General features: G+C 41.3%; 1 protein-coding gene across 3 annotated transcripts in view; it reads right to left on the bottom strand.

The window, feature by feature from the left end:
- Positions 1-705: 705 nt before the first annotated feature.
- The window catches only part of PTCD2 (pentatricopeptide repeat domain 2), a 28,110-nt gene continuing 11,306 nt past the window's right edge, over positions 706-17,509 (bottom strand). Inside the window, exons 5-10 of one of the 3 annotated variants that reach the window (XM_022595454.2) lie at positions 16,765-16,843; positions 16,265-16,356; positions 13,661-13,774; positions 11,969-12,043; positions 5,257-5,370; positions 706-1,706 (exon numbers count right to left, since the gene is read on the bottom strand). In XM_022595454.2, coding sequence (XP_022451162.1) covers positions 1,482-1,706; positions 5,257-5,370; positions 11,969-12,043; positions 13,661-13,774; positions 16,265-16,356; positions 16,765-16,843 — 699 coding nt within the window. In that variant the 3' untranslated portion in view covers positions 706-1,481. The remainder of the gene's footprint in view (positions 1,707-5,256; positions 5,371-11,968; positions 12,044-13,660; positions 13,775-16,264; positions 16,357-16,764; positions 16,844-17,509) is intronic. The other 2 variants (XM_022595462.2, XM_022595472.2) reach the window with 2 other exon arrangements.

The following is a 17,509-nucleotide window of genomic DNA, read 5'->3' as shown; positions in this document are numbered from 1 at the left end:
TCATTTGTTTATGTAATTCTTCAACTAGGTGCGAGCACTCTGAATGCTACTGACAGTAATAACGAGAGTTAATGTTTATATAGCATTTTCTTTGTGCCAGGTAGTGTTCAGCTTGCTTTGCATTTATTACCTCATTCTGTCCACAGTAAGTCCACGAGGTGGTATTACTATTATCCCTGTTTAACAGATGAGGAGATTGAGGGGAGCCCATGGCCACACAGTAAGTCAAGGAGCTCTTAGTGCTCTATCTCTGAAGAGAATCTCCTGTTTCTTCTCTGAGGAGACATCATGTGGTGCAGTGGGAAGGGAATGAGACTAGGAATCTGGATTTTAATCTCAGCTCCACCAATTTGGACAGGACATTTTCCGTGACCTGAGGAGGAGACTTAGAAGATTCCTCCTACTCTAGAACTTCTGGTTCTATGAATAACAGTAAAGTTAGAGTTATCTCCGGGTTTTGAAACAGCACTGAATAAGGAGTCTGCAGCACTCCAGGCGGACAGCTGGGAGGCTTCAACCATCATGTGGGCCCTCAGAAAGAAAAGGCAAAACGAACCCCCCCAGGTGCTGGCCTTCAAACCATCAAGAGGCAGATCCTTACGAGGAAGCTCTGACCTGCTGTCATGACATATATATTTATAAAAGATAAGACATCCAAAGAGAGAAAAGAGAAAATCATTAACAAACGAGACGAAATATAGGACCAAATATTTATGACCTATATAGAAAACTAAGGAATACAGAGAGCGTTATGTGGTTTTTATTGGCACTTATTTTGAAAAGCACGTGGATTGCCCATGACCAAAGTGGTAACCATTTAAATTTTGGCTTATGATCAGTTCTGAGAGTTAAATTCTGGTTTTGTTTGTTCTGCTGAGAAAACAACGAGTTTTCTCAGGAACCTTTTAATTTGTCTTATTTTTGAGAAAACTTGACCCTACTGAACGTTGAATGAAAATATCAAATCAATATGGAGATTCACACAGGCACTATTATTTTACAGATGAAAAACTGAGGGCTCAAGTATTATCTTGTCTAGGGTCACAGGTAAGTGATGACAGAAGCAGTGAGAAAATCCTGGGCTATTTCCCAGCATGGTAGAGTAGGGTTTCAGACCACTATTCCCCTGAAAATTAGCTGGAGGTGGCCACTTATAGTGAAATTCCTTCCTGTTAGTGCTTATTGGGTTCCCCTGGAGACTGTGACCATGTTCCTTCAAGCATCCTCAGCCCTTTACAAGGGGAAGCCTCCTTCCCACGGGAGCCCGAGCTTTCTGCTTGCCTGTATCTGGATCTTCCTGGTGGCACAACATATGAACGTCTCAAGGCAGCATGCCAGTGCTCAATGATTTTGGAAATTTAAGGAGACCAAGTGTTAGTATACTGTGCACTGGAGTACGATGCCCGATTTCTTAGGAAGCCAATAATTCACTAGAAGCAGGCCCCCTCCAACGCAGACCCACGGATGGTTTGAACTCAGGGTTACTCAGCCCACAGGGACTGGCTGAGCGGCTGGAAGGTCCGACGGCTGACTGTCCTCTTGTTTAATAGCACCGTGTGGGATTTCCTGTCACTGGGGGTGTGGCAGAGCAGAGCATCCAAAGTGTAAGTGGTGACCTGGCCATTTATGTGCAGTTTCCCGTACAGCTCATCAAATGTGGCCAGAAGAGCGGGCACATCCTTCACCTTTTCCCTCACTTTGACCAGCTGAAAAAAAAGCAAGAAGAGCAGATTGTTATATCTCTGCAAGATTTCTTCCTTGTTCTTTTTATCCTCCAAGAAGCAGAGATATAAATGCAAAAAAAAAAAAAAAAAAGAGTGTGCACCTAAAGTGGTAAAAACCAGGGTACTGGGGCACACAGAGGTGTAACTAACTATAAGGGATTCCATAAGCTATAAACAACATTCAAGATTAGTACTTAAAAATCACCCCTGGTATTTTATAAAAGGGGGGTTCAAGTGGCCCATAATATAGGATGAAACATACCAGGGAAAGGAGGTCAAACAGCATGGAATCAAGTGTGTCCAATTTAACGATCAGAGCAGGAGGCAGCGTCAAATGATGTAGGGCTTTCTAGTTTCATGGTAAGTTTTTTGGAATTTATTCTAAAAGCCATCAGAAGGTCCAAACTGGGACATGATCTGATTTAGATTTAAAAAGCTGAGTGGAGAACTGGAGGGTACAAGAATGTGGAGACTAATCTAGGGGCCCCCATCATAGGCCAGATGAGAGCAGGTGATGGTTTAGACTGGGAAAGGTATAGAAAAGATGGAGTAGATATATATGAAGTATATTTTGGAGATTAAACTCAAAGGATTTATTGTTGAAGGGGAGAGGAAAAGGGAGGCATCAAAGACATCTTCGCAATTTGGGCTTTAGTAACCTGGAGATGGGGGGTGTCATTAACTGAGATGGGGAAGATGGCAGGATGAGATTTGGAGAGGGAAAATCAAGAGTTCTGTTTTGGACAAGATTGAGATGTCTGTGAAACATCTAGGCAGACATGTCCAGAGGTTATTGGCTACACAATCATGAGGCATGGGGGCGAGGTCTAGACCAGAGGTATAAATATTAGCGTCACAAGTGTACGAATGGTATTTAATTCTACAAAAATGAGTGAGCTCAAAATTAGAATGTGAATGTGAGTCTATCACATATACACAGGTTGTGTAATATAACACAAACCTGCACACCTTCTTTTCAAACAAGGGCTCCCCACTGAACCTTCAGGTAAAGTTTAAACACTTCTAACATTCTTAAAAAGAATAGCTTGTTTAGTCCTCATGTTCAGGGTGAGATGCAGCAGCATATGGCTTTCAAAAGAAGCAAAGCAGGTGAGCCAAGCTGGAGGTAACCTTGCTCTCACTGCAGATACTACCTCAGTTCTTTTTTTTCTTTCTTTCTTTTTTAAACTACCTCAGTTCTCTTAAATCACTACAAAAATAAATATGAAATGGTATCACTAGGACCATCCTACAACTGAAGCAGAAAACAGTTGGTACGACATTGTTTGTTAATTAAGTTTTAAAAAAGAAGTCAATGAGGAAACAGTTCACGTTGGAGTGGTTTCCGTCACGGTGCTGCAGAAAAGTCCGCAGTTCTTTTCACCATTCCTCTAGGGGCACAACAGCACCTCACCACACATTAAACATGTCCAGTAACTGGTGGCGTAAACACTAAATAGAGCATTTGTAAAATGCAGAGTTTTACAACATAAGACTCCACATGCAATCTTACAAAGATATTTAGAACTAGCTCAAAAGCTGCTGGGGTTTTAGGGATCAATTCACTTCTCAACAAGCAGTTCCCTGGGTAGCCTCACAGCAACCAGGGGATACACTGAACTAGAGGGTGAGCTTTCTAAGTAAATCAGCCTTACAGGCTTTGGGGGGGTGGGAGAATCAGATAAAAACAGTATTTTTCAGTGTGAAGTTTGGATGCTTTAGTCACATAATTCAGGCAACATATTGACGGGCCAGGTCTAAGGAAGGATTAACATCAGTGCTAGTGAGAAAGCAGAAGTTGTGTCAGTGCTGCGCACACATGCACATGATCGTGTGCTTTCAAACCAGTTTACATTTTTAGTTCCCCTACTTTTCTGAACACACTCCCAAAAGGTTTAGGTCGGTCACAACCTACACAGAGCTAAGACCTCAAATAGAAAAAAGCTTTAAATTTAATCATAACCAGTTAGTTTCCCGACAAGCTCCCTTTACACAGCCTTCAGGTGGGAGTGAGGAATGGAACAGGGCTGGGAAGGCCACAGTGCGGCAGAGGCGGGGAGCTGCCACCTGCCCTCTGCTGCCAACCTGCCATCTCAGGTGCTAGCCGGAACCCAGCTGGGACCGTGCTACCAAAGGCCAGGGAAAAGGGAGAAAAGCTGGGGGAGGACCAACACAGGCCCCTTGGTTAGTCAAAATGACTATACCAGTATCATTACTAACAATATGATCACTGCCAATAATTTATGATTTCCTCACAGTCTTTTTTCCCTGTAGGTTATATATGACTAGCGATGTACAAATTACTAAATTTCGAATGAATTACAATAATTCCTCTTTATGTGCTTAAGCCATCAGTATGGCACAAGGTTCATTTGTTTCATTTTGCTTTCAATTTTTAGAAATTGCTTCTTTCTCTTCATTTTTATTTAACTTTATTTTATAATTTTGCAAAGCATTTATATGGTTCCATTAGTTGGTCTATTCAGGAGCTAAAACCACAGTTCTAATTAGAAAAGCTTTAATATGGTTTCATATCCGGCAGGTCTAGCACCTCTTCTTTCACAGAGTTTTCCCAGCTATTCTTGCTAGTTTGCTCTTTCTACTAAACCTTAACTACAGAAAAAATCCTAATGGTATTTTTATTGAAATGTTACATTATCACATTAACTTGGGCAGAACTGACTTTATGAGGTTGAGTCTTCCTATCTAAACACCCAGCAGGTCTTTCTTTTTAACATCTTTATTGCAGTATAATTGCTTTACAATGGTGTGTTAGTTTCTGCGTGAATCGGCTATACATATACATATATCCCCACATCTCCTCCCTCTTGCGCCTCCCTCCCACCCTCCCTATCCCACCCCTCTAGGCCAGTATGTCTTTTTACTTGTTTAGGTAGGGGAGATTTTCTTTTTGTTAAGATGAGAGATACTATAGCCTACTGTTTGCCTTTGGGGATGATCCACAGGTAAGGTGAGCAATAGTGACGATGTTCAAAAGAAGGTGACACAACTTTTGGGCTGATGCCCTGGGCTGGCTGGGGGTGGGGATGGGCTCCCAGGCTCTAGAGAGGTGCCTACAGTCACCACGGCTTCAGGAGGGAAGGCTGAGCAGAAAGAGAGAGGGACAAGGAGGCTGTTGGTGCGGCAGCGGTTCTCCTCTAATTGCTTCTGTTTCCTCTGTGAAACAGGAAGCAAGGTCATCAACTGAGAGTGGGGAGTGGGGAGAAGGAATTGGATGCTTAAGGAGAAAGGAAAAAGGAAAAGAAGAGGGCCGACACCCATGAAGACAGTGTGGGGAAGAGAACAATGTAAAAGGAACAAGTTTTCCTAGAATTTCAGAGGAAATTCTCTTGTGTTAGAGGAAAAAAAAGTCTGCACCCACACATAGAAATCTAGCCACAGGAACAACAGAGAGGTTGCCGGATTGGACAGTCTCTTTAAAGAGGTGGCCTACAGGATTAAGGTATCGAGTGGACAGTTTAAAGGGTGTTCTTGCACCTTTACAGGATTTCTGTGGAAGCCGCCTACTCACCACTTCTTCTGAGAACACATGTTTTTTCACAAATCTTGATAGATTTCCCTCTGTAGCATCCTTTAGTATGTCTGTTAGGCTTTTCAACATGTTTGACTGGATATGGATCATAATCTGAAGAAAAAGAAGAAACAAGAAAAACAAGATTGAGCTAGTAATCAACACTGAGAAGTGTACCCCGTGAGGTAAGCCTACATTTATAGGCATCTACCCTGCTTTCATGCCATTTCCTAATTCATTTGCTTGCTCAAGTTCAAAGGTGCTTTGAATGAATGGCCACCAACCAAAACTTGTTTTCCAACAGCTAATCAAAACACCACCACTTCAAAACTTGCTAAAAGGCAGAAATGGAGAGAACATGGATTTTGGAGTCTGACATACTTGGGTCAGAGTCTTGGCACTGGCAATTACAGCCAAGTGACTCTGGCCAGGTATTTAATCTCTTTCAGTATCTTTATTTGTGAAATGAGGAAAATACCTTTACATCTCACATTTTGAATTACTGTGAACATTAAATGAAATATCAGCACGCAGGAGGTCCCCAACAAACATTACTATTAGATTCTTCCCTATTTCCTCTAGATTCAGAGGATATGACAATCAGACAATCTCATAAGACTGGCTCTGGGTCAAAAGATACCTTTATCTTTTAATTTTTTTGGTTAGGAAATTGCAGGCATACAGATTGTTCAAGTATAAAGTGGAAGCCGGTTAAAGTCTTAATGAGGCACTCCTATTTATACTATAGCTATCAAAACTGGGTGCTTGTACTTGGCTTTCAAAATGATACCACTAACTACCTTCCATCAGATACAATTAACATAAGGAAAAAAAAGAACGCATTTCCCCCGCACCCCAATTACCAATGTTCACTAGTCTAATTTGAAAAATACAGCAAAGTTTAAAGAAAATGAGAATAACTCAGAATTCACCAACTAATGTTAACCATTGTTTACAATCTCATGTATTATCTTCCAAATATATTAATCCCCCCCACCCCCCCAATTTGATTCTGCTTTTTGGTCAATTATTATAAAGTGAACATTTTCTCATAGCATCAAGAAGTTTTAGGAAAAAATAAAACCTCATTTTTAATGATGAATGCATAGCAATCCATCATATAAATCAAATAAAGCAATACCATACTTTATTATATCAATAAATGTCATACATTTTAAAAAATTGTTACTTTCTTAGACTTGATTCCCAGAAGTGAAATTACAAAATCGAAGGGTGTAAACATTTTTAAGCCTCTTGATCTTTAGGAAAGATAGTTTTTCTGGGAGAGATATTCCTTTCTTATACCAAAGCAACTAAGTTCTCTTAATAGTCCATTTTATAACATTGTATGTTTGTTGAGCAGGTGATCGGGATGAGGGGTTATCTTTGGTCCTGAAGAACAGAATGAAATGGCCCCAAGTAGCCTAACTCCAAAAGCCCTGATCTAAGTTGAGTTCTAGAGCACAGGCAAAACCGTTTGTAGGGAGAGAACATTCCGTGGGTCTCTCACAGTCAGGCACAAGCACTGACTGTCTTTAGTCCCGACTGTATTTTCAAGGATGTTTGTACAGCCAGCAGCCTGGGAAGACAGACAGTGTCTCATCCAAAGCAGAGGGCAGGTATGCTTACTGTCCAATTTAAGAGATTGGGGTTCCCCAAGTTCACAGTTCCTCTCTTAAAATATAATCTCGTGTGCGCAAGAAGCATATAGACCTCTTCATGTCGCTCTGTGGGAACTGGGCTCGAGAAACTGCTGCAAAAATGCTAATCCGCTGGCTACTGCTATTGCTGTGAGTAATAAACTGTCCTTCTTCTCTCGGTGTCTTGTGTTCTCTACCAGCATCCACAAAACTGTGGCAGGTTAACTCGTTAGCTCAGAAGTGGGGTAAAATCTCCAAGTCTTAATAGTTCTTAACAGTTTTGTTAGTAAAAACCAATCCCAATTTGGTTGGCAGTGGTCTGTCCTATCAAGGGCAAGGAGAAGTCTACCTTGTTGATGCCACATCTGCAGTGCCTGGCACCGAGTAGACCCTCAACAGAGAGAAATGAGAAAGGGAGTGTAGGTCCCCTAGCAATTTACAGGGATAAACCTCTTGGAGCTCATGCTAGAAACTATTAATGATGTGCTTCTGAAAGATTTCAACTTTTCTTCCTAATTTTTCCCAGTTTCTCCCCTGCCTCCAGCAACTAACCCTGATTCAGTGGGGATTTCAAGAGTAAGGTTCAATACCTGGAACTATACTGCTGAAGGTCAACATAGATGAGGCAGTTACTGATGAAAGGCAAAGAAAAAATTTAAAGCTAGGAGCTTGTCTCAAACTGAAGTCTCAGGGTACAATTAAGAAAGCTAAATCAGGGCACAGTGCATTGCTTCAATCTTACAGATTTCAAACAAAAGGCTAGGAAAATTGAATTAGCAAGGAGCAGGGGGACTTTTCGTTAAGAAAAACTAGTCAAAGAACACATACTTCCCACCCTTCTGATTTTCTGAGACCTCAAGAAATGTGTCACTGGACACCTTTGACCAAAAAAGGGAACAGAGGCCCTGAGCATGCAGACATCTCTGCATTTCTTTTCAAGTTTGCTATATTTGAAGTAGAATAGCACAGTGTGGTAGAGACTGCTAATTTTCTAACCAATATCCACATTTCCCTTCTTTGTTTTGATAACAGAGCTCCTAACTTTAACTGATGCTGTCATGTACGGAACTCAGAAACTGTATTTCTCAGGTCTGTCTGCAACTAGATGTGGTCACGGGATTAAGCTCTCGCCATTAACGTGTAAGTACAAGTTGTTGGGGGAGACGTTTGGGAAAGCATTCTTAAAAGGGACCAACTTCTTTGTCCTCCTGCACTCTCCTACTTCTTGCTGGAATAGATGTAACGGATAGAAGTCACGTGCTTAGAATAGTGGTATGGAAATACAAGCGGCCAGGTCCCTGATGACACCACGGAATGTCATACCAGACCTAGACCGACCACCTCTGGTTTTCTACTTGGAAGAAAAAGAAATCCTCTAATTTGTATAGACTCTTGTATTTCTAGAGTCTGCATAGCTTCCAGCCAAATGCAATTCTTAAACATATAGGTGAGATGCTGCCACAGAGGGATTTATGAGAAATAATAAGTCCTGTCTCCTTTCCTACCGGTGTGGCCTAGAACTGCCCAGCATGAGCTAGAACTTTAGGGTGGCCTTAGTGAGTAGGAGAAACAAACATTAAAACATTTACCTGTGTTAACAAATAAATGATAAAAAAGCAGTGAAACTCACCACTTGTCAATTCCCCTGTAAGGTAATTCAATTCCAGAATGGGTCTAGATTTCTAGAGAAATGATTAGAATTCAATGAGATCATGTGCTCAACCAGTTCGGTGTGGAGCGAGCGTGAGCTGGGAAATGGGGAGCCAGGCCCTCTGGGTCGTGTCAGCAGCAGGAGCAATTTCAATGAAAAGAAAATTAAGTTGAGGGGAAAAATTAGGTAAGTTCATATTCCAACTGGCAGCAAGAAAAGATTTTAGTGTAAGGCATTAATTTTTAAAGTAGATCTGAAAAAAACTTCATTTATTTCTGCTGATACTGACTGAACAGACTCTATTCAGCCTATTTGTTAGGTTTCCATTTCTGAATAATTAACAAATTGCTCTTAAGGATTCTAAGCAGATGACTGAGCCTTGGAGAAGCTAGGGCCCGGAATTAAATTATTTTTTAAAAACCTGCTCTAATAACAGAGACCCAGAATCTGAAAGATTATTAAACCTGAGAATGGCAACCAGCTCTTTTCCACCATTCCCGAGGAAGGAAGAAGAAACAGGCTTGTACTGAAATAGGAGAAATTTAGATTGGAAATTTGCAAGAATTGCCTGAGTGAAAATTTTTAAACAATCTTTAAGTTTCTGGACAATGGATAATTCTGCGACCCGGTTCATGGAGGGGATGGTTCATATTCAAGATCAACTCAAGGATCCTTACAGAGCGCTTGCCAGAAACATGCCCATTCATTCGACCACGTGGATCGGCCGTCTCCCCGCCCCCCAACCCAGCTCTCCCAGGAGAAGCTGTTCCTGCTGCCACGACTGAATAGCCGAGGAATCTAAATTCAAGGACACGGAGTATGTGCACTAACAGCAGGTCTGTTTTCTGACATCCTGTGTTCCTTTCACCATTCCGGAGAAGCAGTTAGCTCCAGTCCTAGATAAAGGACGCGCAACGCTAATCTCTGTAGGTCTGGAGTGGTGGGGAAACCCTAGGCTTTGTATGTAGTCAAACAGAGTTGTTCGTGTTAAAACTTTGACTCCGCTATTTAATTAGCTGTGAGAACCTGGGTAGTTTACTTACCCTTTGAATCTTCATTTTCCGCATGTCTAATATGGAGAAGTACTGTTCTGACAGTGTTGTATAAAATAAACCGACAAATGTAAGTACCTAGCGTGGCACCTTAGCTAAAATAAACTGAAACCCTGCCGATCTCACTCTCTTCCATTTCTTATCAACCCTTATTGATCCCCCCATGCCCAGTTCAACTCTAGGAAAAGCGACTAATGACCACATAAAACTTCTCTCACACACTCTCCTGTGTTTCTTTCCCCCCTGATGCTATGAACCATCTGGAATCCTAGCAATTCTACTGCTATCCAATCATGAAATGAGTGCATCTGCAGGCCACTCTCTCAGAAGCAGATAAATATATTAATACTTGGAGAAGCTGAGCCGTCCACATCCAGTAGGAAGCTGAGAAGAAGAAAAAAATAACATATGCGTCTGCTGGAAGACCAGGATTCCTAGTCTGTTTGGCTTACTGGCTCAAATGACCTGGACTTTTGGACTCTGGACCTTTGCCACCTTGGCCTCCATCAGCTGAGAGCTTTTCAGGCTGACCTGCAGTTTCTGTTCAGGTGCCCAGTCTTGGGCCAGGGGCTGCCTGCGGGAGGCCATGGCACGTAGGGCTATCAGCTCTCTTGGGTTTCGATCCACTGGTGCGATTCCTTCCCTGTCTTTTTCTGTTGCTTCCTCTGCCTCACCATTAATGCCGTAAAAACTCATTTCTGGGACCTCTTACCTCCCTTTTTTGTGGCATTCATCAGTTTATAGCAGATCCATTACCAGGTTTTACAGATAAGTTCTTAACTGACAGCTTTGACACTCATCCCCACTCCAGGCTCCTGCCCTTTGCCAACTACAACATCTCTTTTTGGGTATTTTTCTTATATTTAGTCTCTTCCCTTCCAAACCCACCTCTTTCCCTTTTTTCGCCCCAGGTTCTCTACTATCACTGTCTCCATCTTTCTGGTTCCCTTAGGCTCATCTTTCCCTCCTGTGTAGGCATTTTGAAAAGTAAATATGAGGTCAGATATAAGGTATTCTTATCTCAGACTTCTTGGTGGAAATTGTTGCCCAGAATTTACCATAAAGGCTTATCTAGTCCTTCTCTTGAAAGTCATCTGGGCACTGGTCTGGGGGTGATGTTTGAGGATAATTATGGGCAGAACTGAAAACCACGGGAGCTTGCAGTTATGCCCAATTCCTGTTCATCGGTTCTAGGATTTGTTAGAAATAAATAATCCTTTTTATTTAACAGATTTCATTTTAAACAAATACTACTGGTATTAGCAAGCATCACTGAACACTGATTACATGCCAGGCACTAACTGTGTTGTGTTAACTAACTACTTTATATGCATTATTCTTTCAATTCTCCTAGTGAAAGAATGGAACTATTACTACTGCTACTTCAGATAAAAGGAAAATGGGGTGGTAGAGGTTAAGTAACTTTGCCTAAGGACTCAAAACTAGGAAGAGAACTAGCAAACTAAAACCCTCAGCAAAACGAATCTCCCAACAGAGAATGCCCTTTTACCTCCATGCCTCCAGTCCCACAGCCCTGTCCTCCTTCAGAACACTGCTCAACAATACTCTTCTCCCCAGTTCTCCTCCGTTAGCTCCTGCTGGCCAGCCCTTTGCTCCCCAGCCTGGAATACCGCACTGGCTATGACCCGCTATCCCAGTCCATGTCATGCTGGTGTTTACCCATTTCGGTTCATCTTGACCCCTTGATGTTTCAGGAGACTGTAAGTTCCTGGACGCTAGGGGCTTTCTTTTCAACTCCCCACAACACACGTACTCAGCATACAAGCAGGGCCTCAGCAGGGCCTAGCTGAGTGGGGGCTGTGATGTCGTCAATGACAGGAGAGTCTCTTAGTCTTTTCATTGCCCCAAGGAGGCGCAGACGACTCACTGCTCACTGAAAAGGTGGCAACAAAGTACGAATGAAAATGGCTCGCATTTATCGAGCGCTTACCAGGTTAGATGCCACCTTATGCCGTAGGTGTACTGACTCCGTTCGTGAGTCAGGTACCATGGATAGGATGTAATCAGCACGCAGGTTCTTCCTAAGTCTCAGTGGAGAGACTGCAGAGTCCATCTCCCTTCTCTCTAAATTGACGGCCTTTCTGTAGTCATGTGTTACACCTGCAGCATTTAGCCACCTCTTATATCTGAGCATATCTGTGTTGCCCACCTATTTATACACTCCTGGAAGAACGTATTGACTCCTCTCATAGGGCTCCATTATAACTTTCACACAGTGATCAATAAATGAACATAATGGATGAAGACCTTGGGAGATCAAAAGTCATTTGTTGTACACAGACAAAAAAATCTAGACTTCATTTTATTACATTTCAAGCCTTACTTTAAACCATAAAGAAGTCACTTACATTTAAATTAGTGCAGATTATGCTTTCTGGCTTCATGATTTGAGAAAAAATGGATATAGCTTTTGCCAGCTCGTTCTAGAAGGAAGAAAAACAAGTCATACCCCCAAGGCATATAAACATTACTCTGCTATCATAAAGATCATTTAAGATGTCGGGATAGTCCTATTCATGGTACCCCAGGGTTTTGAAGTACACAAAGAAAAAAAGTTTTTTGGTAATCAAAAATGGACATTCTATAAAGTGTTTCCTACAGTGGCATATTACTGAATGTTTTAACAGCCTGCCTGAGTTCCACGTTCTAAGATGGGGGCATAAAGTTGGCATTTCCCCTTCTCTCACTGGAATGAGCTTTCAAAAAAAAACAAGGTTGAGAAATAGAAATGCACACCCACCTTTGACATAATTAGAACATAGCAGAAACCTCAAACCACAGAAGAAATCTGCATTGCCAAAAACACTGGAGATGGAGCATACGCGAGTTCCAGACAAAGCAGTAAGAGGAGGACATTGCTGCATATCTCAGAAGGAGTGCACAAAGTAGTTCTCAAAGGTGAGGGCACAGCCTGAAGTACTAAATTCCTGTTTACAATGATGATAATAGAGTTTAGAACTAGTAATGAGGTCTTTGGATCCTTTTGGTGGCAGAGGTGAGACTAATCAAGAATTTACACAGATCAGCCATACTTGCAAGAAACAATATGTCACTTATAGCAGCATCAGAGAAGAGACTTTTCACTGAAAATCACCTACATGCCTACTCCCACTGGCCAGGAAGAAATAGAGCCAATGCATATTTGTAGACAAAACTCAGATATAAAGAAAATTCCTGCTAGCCTAGAACGTGGCAACACGGCGCTATTCTCTTCTGACATGAATCTCCTGCAAGTGGCTGGGCTAAGCATCTTTCAGTGATGAATAACCAAAAAAGAACCAGCATGTAAACTGTATAAAGACATTATGAGGAGAAAAGAAAAAAAGGATTACAGCAAGAAAAGAACTGGCTGATGAAGAACTCCCAAAGGAAAAATGTTTCCATGGATATAAGGGACAGAAAAGAGAAAAACTAACAAGATCAAGTCACTCAGAAGTGGGGAAAAAAAAAAAAAATTCAGGCAGGCCTCAGATTTCTCCATAGCAACATTCCATACTAGAAGACAGAAAAACAATGCCAAAGAAAACCTCAAGTAAAGCAAATATCACCTCACAATTTTATATCTGGCCAAACTGTAGTTCAGGTTTTTAGAAAAAAAAAAAAAGGGCAAATAATTTTAAATACCAAGAACTCAAGGAGTACTGTTCCCCTGAGGAATTTACTAGAACACACTTTGGAGAGCCTTAAATTAAAACCATTCCCTGAGCACGTTACTTGGTAAACGAATCACTTGAAATTTCCACTTTAATTATTTGAGAAATTTCTCTGAGTACAGCCTCCCTCATTGATTTTCCATAGGATCCTGGCCAGCCCCGTGTAAACAGCAGTGCATGTTAGGCCCTCAACTGTAAATGAAAACATTCTTTGGAGGCAGAGGTACAGATGTAGGTTGCCATGGCACCAAAGGCATTGGTCTCTTTATGGGGACTTTTTCTTTATGACAGAGTCAGAGGAAAAAAGATAAAATAAAAGCAAGAACAAATGAAAGTAGTAAAGTCGTGCCTACTCCTAATTCACTTACGTGCACCCCAAAGCCTTACCTGGTTCAGAGCTAATGCCACTGCAAAACAGGATGCCCTCCTGCAGAGGATTTCTCCCTTGATGAGGGCTTCTTCTCTTAACGTGGTACAGATTGTAAAAGATTCAGGGCTATTCTGGGGGAAGGCAGGATTGCTCAATAAATAAATGTCACAAACCTTTAGGTTAATAAGATGATTAATGGTGCCCAGTGTTTCAGATTTCCTTTTGGAAGAATTTCCTGGAGCCTACCTCAAGCCGCTTAAAAGATTAAGTTCCATATAGAGACTATTTGCAAATAGACTCAGTTATCTATATATTAGCAGCTCAAATCTTAAATGAACTTTATTTTTAGCTCTTTGTCGGTTTTCTGACTTGGGGCAGCTTTACCCACAAACATACAGGTCTCTTTTCATCCAGGCAGGCTTGTTTCAAGACATAGGTACCATAACATACACGTGTGAAGAGTCAGTGTGCTACTACCGTTTATTAAATGATAAGAGTAAAGCTTAGCAACACCACAGAACTTTTCCTTAGGGGGTTTCCAATCTGAAAATATCCGTGTTAAGTCAAATGTTTGAAAACATGAAAACATACCTGAATGGAAATCATGAAAGAATCCCATAAAACCAGATACCTTAAAACAAAAACCAACAAAAAAAACCACACACACCAGGAAGATGAGTGATATACAAAGTAGCAGACAGCAGCGGTAAGACAGAATTCTCTTCCTTTATCTATGTTGTAGGTGGGTTAGGTTTACGAGAGCAGCATTAGTTCTGTATCTGTCTGTCATGGCGTGATTCGTTACTCAAATACTAAAGGAAAACCTGAATTTAATGAGAGGGGACGGTTCCCAGGACTGGCTTGGAATTTGTAACAGCTGACCAGTTCAATTTTTCAACTCCAGTCTTCACTGAGTGAAACAAGTTATTCTTGAACACAATATAGGGCAGCGGTCCCCACCCTTTTTGGCACCAGGGACAGGTTTCGTGGAAGACAGCTGTTCCACGGAGCTGGGGGTGGGGGTGGGGATGGGTCAGGCAGTAATGCGAGCAATGGGGAGCGGTGGGGAGTGGTGGGGAGCAGCAGGTGAAGCTTTGCTTGTTTGCCCACCGCTCACCTCCTGCTGTGCGGCCCAGTTCCTAACAGGCTGCGGACTGCCACCAGTCCGCAGGCTGGGGGTCGGGGACCCCTGATATAGGGGAGAAAAGTCCTCTGGCCCTTTGTAAGTAGTAGAGTTAAATTCTCTCCACTTCAGTATATGCTCAGGGAGACATCTCTAAGAAGGTCAGGAAACTGTGTATCACAGTGCTGAAGAACCAATGCTCAAGTGTGTGTCATGTTGGCCTCTGTTCACAGAATCATAAAGTGGCAGGATTGGAAAGGATCATCTAGTAATCCAGCGGTCAGCAAACTACGACCCTGGGGCCAAAGCCAGCCTATGGCTAAAAATGGTTCTTAGATTTTTAAAGATTTGTAAAAACAAAGAAGATGTGCCTAGGACCATAAGTGGCCCCCAAAGCCTAAAATATTAACTATCTGGCCTTTTATAGAAAAAGCTTGCTGGCTCCTGAATCCAAATGCTTCATTTCACAAATGAGGTAAGTGACCACTTCAAAGCCAGTTCATGTTAAAGTTGAGACTAGACTCCACATTTCTCAATTTCCAAGTTGGTTTCTTCCCCCTGTAACCCAACTGCCCCTCTTGTTTTGGAAAATTGGTATCGCTATGCTTTTCAGGGAAATTTTTCAATAGCCACGTTCTACCTTACTTAGTGTTCCTTCATTTTCAGTATAAAAAGGTTTTGTTAAGTTTCCAGTGTTAAAACGGCATGAATGTGTACAGTAATGCATGGAATCTTGGTCACTGTACTATTTCAGTTACCATTTATGCATTCAATAAGTAATAAAGAAACAGTCTATGTGCAAGAAACAATCCTGATAGAGTAATAAGACAGGGATTTATAAGTCATGCTCTCTATTCTCAAAGAACTCATTTTAATGTCACATACGTTTATTAAAGATCGCTTGTGAACCAGGCACTGTTAGGTGCTGGCAAATAAAGATGCCTCAAGGAGTTTACCCTCTGGTGGGGAGGATGAAATGTGCATCCACTTAGTAGATCAGGCAGTGTTATAAGTGCCATGTCTGTGAATACAAATAGATCACAATCAAGGGATACTGAAGGACAGAGAGAACACTTCCAACTTAGGTGATCACAGAAGAATTCACAGATGAGGACAAAGTAGCCCTTGAGTTCACCAGTGAAGGATGCTAAGACTTCCATGGGAGAGGGCCACAGAGAAGACTGGTCTGGTGAGGTCCAGCAAGAGAAAGAGGGCTCTAAAGCAGAGTTTGAACCCAGCATGCTGTTTCTTGTTCTCATTATCTACACAAATGCCAGAAAAGATGGAAAGATGATAAAATTGCTTTTCCCATGATAAAACTGTCTGACATGGCTAACTTGGGTTTTCTAAAAATGAACATATTTAAAATGGAAATATCTGCACCAGATGGAAAACAGACTTCAGGGGAACTGAATTTTATTTGTAGAGAAAAAAAATAATAAATCCTCTCTCAAACATTACCCAAAATGCTCTAAAAGTTTAGGGAAGACAGTCTTACCAGTTTGTAGCAAACTGCAAAAGCAAGGATGTAAGTATCTTTGTTGAACTTCACATCTTGGTTTTTCATCTCAATCAGTACTTCCAATGCACCTGTCAAAAGCCAGGAGTGGGCCGGCAGTGTTAAATGCATTCAAGTGAGTTCAGAGTCCTCTACTATTGATTCCCAGAGTTCAATCTGTTTAGCTCCATCTACTGAAAAGTACACTTCAGCACAATAAAAACTTTTGAAGTCATTTATCAATTAACTAAATTTCAAAATAAACTATCAGGTCATACAGGAAGAACTAGTATTTTAAAACCTATTATAACTGCAGCATAAGTAAAATCTGGGGTGTTTAAGTCATGATGTGATGCAATAATGTTTTCACACTTAAAGAATGGGGTCTCCATAATTCAGCCACTCATCAGGAATATAAAGATCATTTTTACATAGTCCATTGTTTTTCCTAATTTTACATAGTCCATTGTTTTTCAGCAAACATAAATTGTGATACTTACTTTTATATTTACCTTTGATAAACAACATATCCATCAAAATATTGAATGATGTGGAGTCTGAGAAGAAACCTCGTAAATGCTAATGAAGAAAAACAATATAGTTTGGTTAAAAGGTAAAACTATTAAGGGAGTACTTATACTACATCTTCTCTGTCTAGGACTGTCTACATATTTTATTCATTTAGCAAAAAAATTTAAATGGTGCCCACTCTTTTGGGGTCATGACTTTAGCAACGGGCACAGTGAACAAGAGGCAAAAGATACGGCAAGAGATCTCTAGGTTTCAGAAATCCAGTGAAGGACGTCTTTATGCAATGGGCTCTGCCAAGCTTAGAAGAAAAGAAGCAAGCCGGTTAGCCCTCCTGGGGGTTATCTTGGAACCTGGGTGCAGAATATTAACACGAAGTGGCAGCTATAAGTATGCTTGAGGGCTAAGGTGGGAGAGGCTTACACAACTATGATCCTCTTTTGGCAAACGAATAATAGTTGATTATTCACTTTTTGAAATAACTCACTACAACAGTGGTTCTCATCATTTTTAATGGGATGATAATGTGACACATGCTATTCAAATACACCATTAAATGTCTTGTGCAAGTCTGTTATTTTTTTTGAGACCCTATTAGGCAGACCCTATTCTAGGTGTTAAGAATAAAGAAATGATGAACAAGACAGTGGCCCTGCCCTAAACTCTAGTAGGGCTTATAATCTAGGGGAGCTTAAATTCTGGCAGAGGAGACAATGA

The sequence above is a fragment of the Delphinapterus leucas genome, chromosome 3, assembly GCF_059928025.1.
Source record: "Delphinapterus leucas isolate spDelLeu-1000000601 "Yukka" chromosome 3, BTC_Dleu_Yukka2, whole genome shotgun sequence".
Lineage (NCBI taxonomy): Eukaryota > Metazoa > Chordata > Mammalia > Artiodactyla > Monodontidae > Delphinapterus > Delphinapterus leucas.
Note: the sequence above shows the minus strand (reverse complement) of the source record. Positions and strands in the feature narration are given on the sequence as shown.